An 11,302-nucleotide genomic window follows, 5' to 3' on the forward strand; every position below is an offset into this window, starting at 1 on the left:
CAAAGTTCCATTGAACTTCATTTGCTTGAGTCTTCTTATCTCCCATCAATCATCTAACCACAAATTGCACAAAAATTTGTAAAGTTACTCTCATAAAATGTATTGGGGCCTAAAAATCAAAAATTCATAAAACAAAGTTAAAAACACATGAAACTCTAAGAATCAACATCATCTAAGTGAGAAAGAATTAAAATTATATAGCCTAAAATACCCTTATAAGTGTCAGTTTTGTACAAACGATAATTTAAAATGTTAGAATAACGGGATCGCACTTGAGAAGTAAAGGTGCATCGCCTGACATTATCTGCCACTTTCCAAGACCCTCCCATTGGCATCAAATAAGGCTACTCTCGGGAATGCAAGTAGGCCAACTTACTTGGTGAGCATGGGAGACCAAGTGCATTTCACACACTCAGTTCTTTTTTCATGCTTTCCTTTTTGTAAATCATATTTTAAGCATGTAATTAGGGAAAATAATATAAATTGCTCTCATTAAAGAGTCCTAAGCACCCACAACCATCTATAAATAGGGTTGGGTCTTATTATAAAAACATAACACAACTTGAGCAAGTCAAAATATTTTCGAATTGTAACCTTATAGAGAACTTGAGCTTCACAAGTTTTTAGTTTGATAAGGTAACTCGTAAACTAGGTCTCGTTAGCGGCCAAACCACGTAAAACATCTCGTTGTTAATTAGTTCTAAGCTCTCTAATCCTGTCTTATTTGTTGATGACAAAATAACAATATCTAATATATATTATAAAATCATATTAATATACACTAGAAAACTTAAAACGTATATATACAGGAGAATTTTCTTATAGGGCTTCACTTTAAGCCCTACCGATGGGGCTTTCAGTGTTCTCAACCTTTGAACAATTTTCGATGCGATTTTTTTTATGACCGTGTATATTGTAGCTATTTAAAGCATCGGCATAATTTTAAAAAAATTCTGAATAGTTTACAGTACCGAAAACTAGGTTTAAACATGTTGTTGCACTTGTGACTATTTTTTTTTTGCGCATGGAAAGCAACATGTTTGAACCTAGTTTTCGATACTGTAAACTATTCGGAATTTTCTGAAAATTTGCATGATGCTCTAAACAACTACAATATACACAGTCATAAAAAAAATTGCGCCAAAAACTGTTCACAGGTCGAGAACACTGAAGAGCCAACCGGTAGAGTTTAAAGTAAAGCCCCTATAGAAAAATTGTCATATATATATATAAATATCTTAAATTATATTAACTCATCACTCATATTATAATATATTTTTCTTTCTAAATTTGATTAAGAAAATATTATTTACGTGTATCTTATATCATTTTCCTGCTTAAAATAAGAAAATTATAGGGGAAGAAACGAATATAGCTCTCTATTGTCGTTTTTATGAGAGAATAGGGTAAGATAAAAATGAGTGATTTTTTTTTTGACCAATGGACCAATTTTTTCAGAATAGAGGAGATAAAAATGAGTGATTTTTTTTTAATGGTGAATGGACTAATCACTATTTACTTATTTTTTTTCAAGATAGAGAGGAATTTACTAAAATGGCAATATCCGAAAATGTATATAATGAAAACGTTTGTTAAGCTAGACCTAGTTGCTCTTGCATACCAAATAAAGTAATAAACTACTTGTTTCCGGCCAATATTATATTTCCTTGCCTTGTATAATATCTATATATTAGATGTGAACAAAACTAACATGAAAGAAACGAGAGCCTGATGGAGGGAGTATATGCATAAGTTAGTTATAACCTCATGAAACGTAATCAAAATCAACCCAAACGGCTCTCGCTATTATTATATAAGGCCTCTCTCTCACCAATAAGATATTTGTTGTCCAAAACTCGAACTACATGGGAAAAAAAACAATTATAAATACAAGTATTTTTTTATGGCACTAACAAAACTACGAAACAAATGTGCTAACATCCATAATAGTTCTTGTCTACTGGTCCTCAAGTCGCTCTCGCTCATGCTCTTTCTTTTCGTATTCTCCTTGGGCCAAACTTGTTCATCTTTTTCAACTTGATGATCTATGTTGTTCCTCGAAACTCCCTATTACAAGTAAATTTCTTCAAATATATTATTCTATTTGATTCTTGACAAGCTTACACTGCAACTGGTTCACTTACTGGGCTAGAAACATGAGCTTTAACCTGCCCCAAAAAAAAAACATTTATAAATGGCTAATACATAGACTGGTGTAAACTTCTAAACATGTAACTATATCGGCATTGCTTAGCAATATGTTGAAATGTTGTATCAGAGTCTCACCTTTGCTGATTTGAACAATTCGTCCAACACCTCAGACAAGGTTGGGTGTGCGTGAACAGCGAGCTTTAAGTCCTGCAACGAATCAGACAATTAATCAGTTAATTACAGTACAAATTAAGAGCTCGTAAGCATGATCCTTATTTAATGGAAGTTTAGATAAAAAAAAATGAGAATAAAGTATTAGTTTATTAAGCATTGATGTTAGTAAAACATGTATGGTAGCATAATCCATAAGTAATACAAATAGTTATAGTTGTTAAATGATTGATGACATAGATTTTGGGCAATTAATACTAAGTTCGAGTGATTAATCATTACCTGAATACGTGTCCCCAATGCTATTGCGTTTGAAGCTTCGTGAATAAGGTCTGCAGCATGTAACCCAAAAATATGGACTCCAAGGATCTCTCCGTTGTCAGGTCTGTATATTAGCTGTGAACCAGTACACATGCACGGAAGTCATAACAAAGTCTCTCACTTAGGCAGAATTGTGTGAAGGTTATGAATAGCCAAAATGGTAATATTATCAATAATATATATATATATATAGGGGAATTCTCCCATAGGGCTTCACTTTAACCCGTAACGATAGGGTTCTCAGTGTTTACAACCCGTGAACAGTTTTCGGTCCGATTTTTTTTTATGACCGTTTATATTGTAGCTATTTAGAGCATACTGCAAATTTTTAGAAAATTCCGAATAATTTACAGTACCGAAAACTAGGTTCAAACATATTGTTGCACGCGTGACTAATTTTTTATATGCGCGTGGAAAACAACATATTTGAACTTAGTTTTCGGTACTGTAAACTATTCGAAATTTTCTGAAAATTTGCAGGATGCTCTAAATAGCTACAATATACACGGTCATAAAAAAAAGTCGCGCCGAAAACTGTTCACGGGTCAAGAAACACTAAGAGTCCTACCGGTAGGGCTTAAAGTAAAGCCTCTATAAAAAAATTGTCCTATATATATATATTTTACTTCTATTATTATTGGGTATATATATAACGATGAGAAAAATGCATGGGCAAATGATATAGAGAGAGAATTGAAGATTCACTGTATCTGATTTCAGGCATTAGATAATAACAAGACAGCAGTCAAGAAGGAAAAAGTGAAACGTGATACTAAAAGTCTAATGTTTAAACCTGCTGTAATAACAAGCCAAGTTTAGAGGAACCCAAAAGAAAAAATAAGTTTTTTGTCTTTCTAACAAATATAGAAAATGTACTTTGACCCATCTATTTATTCCAAAGTCCATACATTTAATTTAGTTTAACAAGCATCCTAATAATGCATTAATATGACATGTATGCTAAAGGGAAAGGAAATAGTTTGTTGGGTAATCTCATTCAAGTGTTTATTAAAATTTTCGAACGAGGGAAATATGATAAGCGCACATAGAGGGAAAAGAAAAGAAAACTATTCCCCCACCACCATAGGAAGTGACATTTCCCTTACTTATTTGCAACTGGGCAATTTAGTATTCTACAATATGATTCTCTTTCCGATCTTAACAGAACAGCATAATACAAATAATGATCCTTATTTCCGTCTATTTTATTTTCATTCATTTTCCCTTCTATGTATTCAGATTACGTTAATGGTTTTAGATGTCTCATACCACGTAATATAAACCAATTCTTATTCTCTTCACTGTCGAGCATTTCACTAAATAAGATAACTACCTAGCTTACTTTTGGAAAGACTAAAGAGAACAGTGATTTTCGGTGGATGTTTGAGACAAAACATCTAAAAGATGAGAATTTACAGACCATAAGATCAGTAATTCGGAGTGCATCTTTCATATGGAATTAGAAAAGTAAGGAAATGTGACAATGACTAACCTTGGCAAGCCCCTCGCCTTCATTTTCTGCCAGGGCCTTTGTGTTAGCCTTGAAACTTGTTTTGGCAATACTTATCTCAAATCCCTCTTTTTCAGCTTTCTCTCTTGCTTGAGGCTGTAAATTTTTAGATAATATTAGCCAAACCTCTTACATTAGGAAGGTAAATGATATTTGATTACTAAACACATCACAAAGAGAAAGAAGTTTGTAGGACCTCTGTTAATCCGACCATACTGATTTCAGGATGGGTGAAACAAGCTGCAGGGATGCTCAAATGATTGAGCACGTGGTCTCTTCCAGTCACTTGTTCAACCACTGAATATACAGTAAGCAGTTAAAGCAACAACAAAAAAAGAAAATAGTCCAATGTATATTGTAAGTTTAGCATGATGACCCAGAATCAAGAAAAGGAAAGAGTCCAGTGTGCAGCAACCAGCTACCCCCTACCTGATATTCCTTGGGCACTGGCTGCATGAGCAAGCATCATCTTTCCATTTGCATCACCAATGCAATATATGTGAGGAACCTGATTTTTCTAAAATGTCAGTACAGTTGATTTGATCACACAAAGAAATCCACTCTTGATGAAAATAAGCTACGTACCAACTTGCCATTTGCATCAATCACTCGCATGCGCTCATCAACAGGAATAAAACCACGTTGTGTTGTTACATTGATCTGCAAAGATCAATACAAAGTAAAAGGCCAGTCTTTTTTGGTGAATGATTAACATGGGATCACTGTCAAAGTATTAAGATGACATACATTCTCCAAGCCAAGGCCTTTTGTGAATGGAGCTCGTCCTGTTGCAATCAGTGCTGCATCTACCTGTAAGAATGCAAATTGAGATGCCGTGATAAGAACTTAATTCGCAGGCAACAACATGTATTTTAAATCACGATAAACTCAAATAGCGATTAGAAGTCAACAACTCATTACTTCCAAAGTGTCTTTTAGCTCCTTTGTCTTTGCATCAATAAGTTCAATGGTGACTGGTTTACCATCCTTTGCTGGAGTAATCTAGAAACAAACAGCAAAAGCAAAAATAAATTAGTAAAACACAGACTTAAAAAAAACTGACGTAGTATGATGTAAATAAGTTACCTTGGATGCAAACACTCCAGTGTGATAGTCAATTTTTCGTGGATTTATGAGAACTCTTTGGGCTAACTTTCCAATCTCAGGATCAAATCCAGGCATAAGCTGATCTAATGCTTCAATAAAAGTAACCTGAAAAATATTTTGATATTAAAGGGTTATCTTAGGACAAGGGGAAGAAAAAATGATATGCACGGATTATGGTAATTCTAAGACTTATTTTCCAATCAGAAGTCGAAATACAATCATTATCTGCATTGAAGAAAGGTTGCTCATTTCTTTCACACATAATATTTCTAAATAGCTCAAGATTAAAAGGAACATTACCTCACTTCCAAGAGCAGTATATACATCACTGAACTCAAGACCAATGTAACCACTTCCAACAATGGCAATCCAGTCAGGGACAGATTCCAATTTGAGTGCATGATCACTGGTAATTACCGTTTTCCCTGCAGGTCAATTTAAGAGCTCAGATATCTATCCACACACTAATTTAAATTTTTTGCATAAAGATGACATAAAAATTATCTCTCATTGTAGGAAGAACACTAGACATATAAACTTCTCTAAGAAATACAACGAAACCATATTGGCTACCTGTTTATTCTTCATTGCTTACATAAATGAACTTAAATAAGTTCATAAAACTAAATCACCTTAAGACATGAATGTTCTCATTCAACAATTCATAATGTTAACAAAAAAAAAAATAGGTTTCAAATTTTACTGTGGTTCTCATCAACACGAAATTATAATTCTAAGAAGAAAAAAAAAGTGAATCACTTGTATTTGTACCAAACCAGAAAAATGTAAACTAATGAAAGTACTCTTTCAACTCTTTTACAAGTGAACCCATACTTTCATTCTACCTATTTTTCTGAATGACTTACCATCAACTTCAATGCCCTTAGGAACAAAGGGAACTGAACCAGTTGCAATGATTATGTCTTTTGCGGTTACTGTGTTAGATGATCCAATCTTGACTTTGTGTGGGCCCTGAAAGGTTTCATAGTATATAGCAATGTAGCATCTATGCATTAGAATAGATAAAAATTCTAGTGTGCAAACTAGTAGGAGATTGTTCTAGACAGCTCAGTATTATCATACAACTGACTTCATATTTTAACTAATCACCAAAACATGAGCTCGTATGCCGTGGAGTCGATATGACAGCAAGTATGGCTTACCAGAATTGTACCAACACCTGTTAGTATGTCCACACCAAGAGCCTTCATTGAATTAGTCAAATTGCTACGAATTTTGGTTGCAAGATTATTTGCATGATCTGCCACTCCCTGTCTGTCATAGCTAGCTGCCGCAACCTATATTCGGTTAAAAGAAAAGAAGAACGGTAAGAATAATCAAACTTGGCAATAAATAAATAGATTACAGTCCACAACCAATTATGGTCAGACTAAGCTTATATTTCTGGGCAGTGATAATGCATTGTAGTTACCTGCAAGCCCAAGGCCTTCAAATGATGCTCATTCTGGAGTTCACGCATCCGACCACTCACAGCCAGAAGGGCTTTAGACGGCACACATCCCCTGTTTACACAAGTTCCACCCACAACATCTCCCTCTACGATGGCAGTTTTGAGACCCTGCAATTGTTTTATTACGAATTATCTCACCATTAAATGCAACCCAATTAACACTAAAAGGTCAATAAACATTCAAACAGCAGCAGACCTTTGATTATCAATTCAACCCAACCGAAGACCCCTCTGAAGGAAAATTAAATAAAGCTGTATAACTTAATCAAAGCAAATGACTTCACAGTACCTGTCATCGTCATCGTACTAGGATGCCATTACAAAGTTCTATACTGAGAACATAACAAATTTCTAATCCACAAGACTACGATCTAATCAACAATATAAAGCTTGCTGGGAATTGTCGAAGCACTATAGTTCTAACAAACGTGAATTAACCACAGGTCAAACATCAAAACCACATTTGCCTTACAAACTGAACCGAAAGGATAGAGAGAGAGAGAGAGAGAGAGCGCGTATATCATACCTGTTCAACAGCATGAAGCGCAGCACCATGGCCACCGACACCCGCTCCAATAATGAGCAAGTCGTAATCGAATGACTTGGAAGCACTTCCATTATCGGACGAAGAAGCCGCGGCTACGACTACGTTCCCGGAGCGCGGGGCACGACTGCTGGAGATTCGAGCTGTGTGCGAGGCGGATTGTTTGAGAGAGGAGAATCCAAACGCCTCCCTCCTGAGACCACAGAATCGGAGGTTGATAGGCTTCGAAGGAACCAATCCGAAGGAGTGAGAGAAGTGAGTTGATCCAGCAATGGCTGGAGTAGTGTGAGAAGCTGTGGAGAGAGAAAGCGAAGACTGCATTTTGAGAAGTGGGAGAAGGTAGAGAGAGATCGATCTGAGGTTTACTGGTGTGGTTAGAGAGAGAGAGAGAGTTATTATGGAAATGAATGAAGAAACAATGCAATTGGAAATGGCTTCGAAGAATCCGTTATATGAGAGAGAGAGAGTGTTGAGTTAGCTGTAGCTCCAAATTTGGGCGGAGTTATCAAAGAGCGGCTGATAAACCACTCCTTTTCTTTCTTTTCTTTTTTCTTTGTTTTTTTTTAAATAAAAAAAATTATAATTATTTGTTGTCACTTGTTGTTGTCCCACTTTGAAACTATTTGAACACACAATTTTAATTAATTTTTCTTTATAAATTAGTTCATTAAAAATAAAATTAATACTTTTAATTATTAAAATATAGTTAATATTTATGTTGTTTTTCGTCAACTTAAATTAAAATCTGTCTAGTTCACGAGTCACTATTATTATTTTCACTACTCTCTCAAAGCTTTTTTGGAAAGTAATTTAGCAAAGTATTCTCTCAAACAATTTTTGTTGTCGCCCAAATGAATTACTCCAGGCTTTTTATAGACTTGGTCATGAGAATATATTCCTCTAATTCAGGAAAGTTACAATTAATCAAATAAATTTTAAATAAATACTATAAATGTGTTAATTATATAATATCCCATGACAATAGGAAATTGATATATGATAATAGCGAATCTCTATGAAATAGGGATTTCCTAACAATCTTTCTGTGTGCCAAATGCGTCACTGAGCTCGATCGTTTCGCTTACGCGCTCTCGAGATTGGCCTGGCTTCGAGCTTGTCATTCCAGTTATAGCCACCCCTCATCCAGTGATTTTGTCGAACTCGTCCTTCAGAGAAGATTGGTACCTTCGAGCTTACAACTCAAGCTCGAACAATGCGACTCGTGTTCGAACGCTAATAACAGATCTAGAACCACTTGACAATCTGTATAAGGGTACTGCCAATACTTGTTAGTCCCGAGCTTAACATTTTCAAGCCTACATTTCGAGGCTATTTATTTCATTCTCGAAATTTAGGTGTAACATTTTGCCCCCTCAAAAGTGTTGGTTCGAATCCTCTGAGAATAAAACTTTTGAACTTCACTCTCGGAAAACATGCCCATCTACCACACTCGAGTGCGGACACGTGTCACAAGGTTAACTCTTTTCTTTTTCTTTTTCTTTTTCAACCTCGGGTTTGACAATGTTCTTTCTGGACCTAAGAGTTGAAATTGATTTGCTTCTCCATTATGACTAGACGTTCCTATCTCATATTGACCTTTTGGATTTGTGATAGGTTGACTGGGAATGTTCTATCAGCTAAAGTAGTAGCGAGTTGTCCTACTTGTGTCTCAAGTTTGGTAATTGATTGAGACAGATTTTGGAGTATTTGTTGAGTGGATTGCATAAATTGTTGTAAAGTATCTTCTAAGGAGGGTTTCTTTTGTTGAGGATATGGTTGATTTTGTGGGGCATGAGTTTGGTTTTGCGTGTTGTATTGGTGCCATTGATTCATTTGAGGTTGGTTTTGTCTCCATGAAAAGTTTGGATGGTTTCTCCAATTTGGATTAAAAGTGGATGAAAATGGGCTATCATTTGATTTCCCATAAGCATGAAGAGCACTGGCCTCCTCAGAAAAGGTTTCTTGGTAGGAAAGACATGATTGTGCATTATGGCAAGGACTAGAACATATAGAACAAACATCTTTTATTTGTTGTATTGGAGAATTTATAGTTTGACTTAATGCTAAAGCTTCTACTTTTCTCGCTAATTTATCTAAGAATGTTCTTAAGTCTAATTCATCTTTTACTTCATACATTCCTCATCTTTTTGGTGAATTAGTTGACCTAGACCTAGGATCAAAATAATTTCATTGTTGTGAATTGACATATAAATCTTCAAGGGCGTCCCAAGCCTCTTCTCCTTGAAATTTTAAAAAAATTATAGTATGCATAGATTGAATCATTTGACGATTAGAAGGAGTCAAACCATCATAAAAATATTTTACAAGTATCCATTTTTCAAAACCATGATGAGGATATTTTAATAATAAATCTTTAAATATTTCCCAACATTCATAAAACTCTTCATTATCTTTTTGAAAAAACTCAGAGATTTCTCTCCTTAGACTATCAATTTTAGACATAAGAAAAAATTTCAGCAATAATTTATTATAAAGTTGAGCCCATGTAGGTATAGCCTCCGTGGGAAGGGAATTTAACCAGGTTTTTTATTTGTCTTTTAATGAAAAAGGGAATAATCTTAGTTTGACCAATTCATCATAATTTTTTTTAAATTTAAATGTTGAGCAAATTTCTAAGAAATCTTTGACATGCATGTAAGGATCATCTCTATCTAACCCATAAAAAGATGGCGAAAATTGAATGATTGATGGTTTAAGCTCAAAATGGGTAACAGAAGTGATAGGAAAAACAATACATGAAGGAACATTAGATGAAATAGGTGCAAAATATTAAAGCAATGTTTTTTCAGGCACAATATTTTCATCAACAAGATTTCTAGTAATATTAGCAATTGGTTCCATGATGCTTGATGGACCCAAAACGGGTATGTTTTAAATATTTATAAATCGCAAGCGCACGAATCGTATTTATAGAATAGTGTTCGTGTAAGCACGAGATCGAACCCAAGGGAGTTGTCTAAAATCGAAAAGAAAACTATTTTAAACCAAAATTAATAAATTCTAACCTAGTTCCAAAGATTGATGAGAATTTGTAACAATAAAAATAAAATAAAAGATAATAATAAAGAAATTAAAGACAATATATAAACATAAATTAATAATTGTAAACAAGATGGTAAAATAATATTATTAAGGATTAGAATCCACAAAATATAAGTTTAATAATATTTATAAGTACATTGATTCCCAAGTTTTAGTGATAGTTAAAATAAATCAAACTATCATTTTCCAAATAGATTTATAATTTTAAACACAAATTACTTCTAAAAAGATAAGATTTTTCTTCACTTTTCAAAATTATAATTTCAAAACATTTAGTGTAAATCAATCTAATGAAATAACAAATAAATCAATGAACATTATTTATAAGGCAAAACATAATATTTTTGTTCTAAGCATGGATGTGTACAATTTAATGACACATCTTACACAAAGAATATTATGTTTTTGCACTAATGAAGAACAAAGTGTAAATATGTGCTAACAATCCAAAATACATGATATTTAAGATGAAAGAAGATATTTGAAGAAGAAAATTTCATAAACTTTGTTGCACAAAATGGGAAATCAACATACAAAATAAATACTATCTAGTTACAAATTGTTTCATCATCACCTTAATAATCTTAAAAAGATTAGAAACTCATAACTAGAATAGCAAATACACACTAAAAATTACAAACATAAATAGGAAAATTTGGAGAAGAAACCCCCAAATTTTTCCTCTAAAAATACATAGAAAATAACCAAAAAGAAGAAGAAGATGAAGAGAATGGAGAAGTTTTGAAATGTGTAGAAATTATGGTATAGTAACCTCCACCAAACTTGGACACCCTAAATGGTCTTCAAAACTCCATATTTATAGCCAAAATGAGGTATTAAAATAATCAATTTAAATTAATTAAATTGATTAAATTAATTATAATATGGCAAATAGGGGTAAATTATAGGGTGTAATAATGATGTTTTGGGTAAAATATGTAAAAAATGGGGTAAAAATGTGGCA

At 33.7% G+C, this 11,302-nt stretch overlaps 1 protein-coding gene and 1 non-coding gene across 2 annotated transcripts; one reads left to right on the top strand and one right to left on the bottom strand.

Annotated features, from left to right (window-relative positions):
* Positions 1-1,775: 1,775 nt before the first annotated feature.
* On the bottom strand, positions 1,776-7,779 carry LOC133819517 (dihydrolipoyl dehydrogenase 2, chloroplastic). The gene is made up of 15 exons (XM_062252783.1): positions 7,258-7,779; positions 6,693-6,839; positions 6,424-6,558; positions 6,127-6,232; positions 5,561-5,685; positions 5,240-5,365; positions 5,075-5,155; positions 4,901-4,963; positions 4,739-4,813; positions 4,583-4,661; positions 4,350-4,450; positions 4,136-4,249; positions 2,605-2,718; positions 2,287-2,358; positions 1,776-2,168 (listed from the first exon to the last, which is right to left on the bottom strand). The coding sequence occupies exons 1-15, from the start codon at positions 7,594-7,596 to the stop codon at positions 2,121-2,123; spliced, it is 1,725 nt and encodes a 574-aa protein (XP_062108767.1). The 5' UTR covers positions 7,597-7,779; the 3' UTR covers positions 1,776-2,120.
* Positions 7,780-9,616: 1,837 nt separating this feature from the next.
* On the top strand, positions 9,617-9,723 carry LOC133820676 (small nucleolar RNA R71). Its single transcript, XR_009887078.1, has one exon. It is a non-coding gene; the product is annotated as a small nucleolar RNA R71 (small nucleolar RNA).
* Positions 9,724-11,302: the final 1,579 nt, after the last annotated feature.

This window comes from Humulus lupulus, chromosome 2, assembly GCF_963169125.1.
Source record: "Humulus lupulus chromosome 2, drHumLupu1.1, whole genome shotgun sequence".
Classification (NCBI taxonomy): domain Eukaryota; kingdom Viridiplantae; phylum Streptophyta; class Magnoliopsida; order Rosales; family Cannabaceae; genus Humulus; species Humulus lupulus.

Bases quoted from the DNA above. Each gene is read 5' to 3' on its own strand.
- LOC133819517 (XM_062252783.1), bottom strand. From the start codon at position 7,596: ATGCAGTCTTCGCTTTCTCTCTCCACAGCTTCTCACACTACTCCAGCC. The intron at 5,156-5,239 runs GTAACTTATTTA...GTTTGTTTCTAG, and splicing joins CTGGAGTGTTTGCATCCAAG to ATTACTCCAGCAAAGGATGG. The intron at 2,359-2,604 runs GTAATGATTAAT...GATTCGTTGCAG, and splicing joins CATTGGGGACACGTATTCAG to GACTTAAAGCTCGCTGTTCA.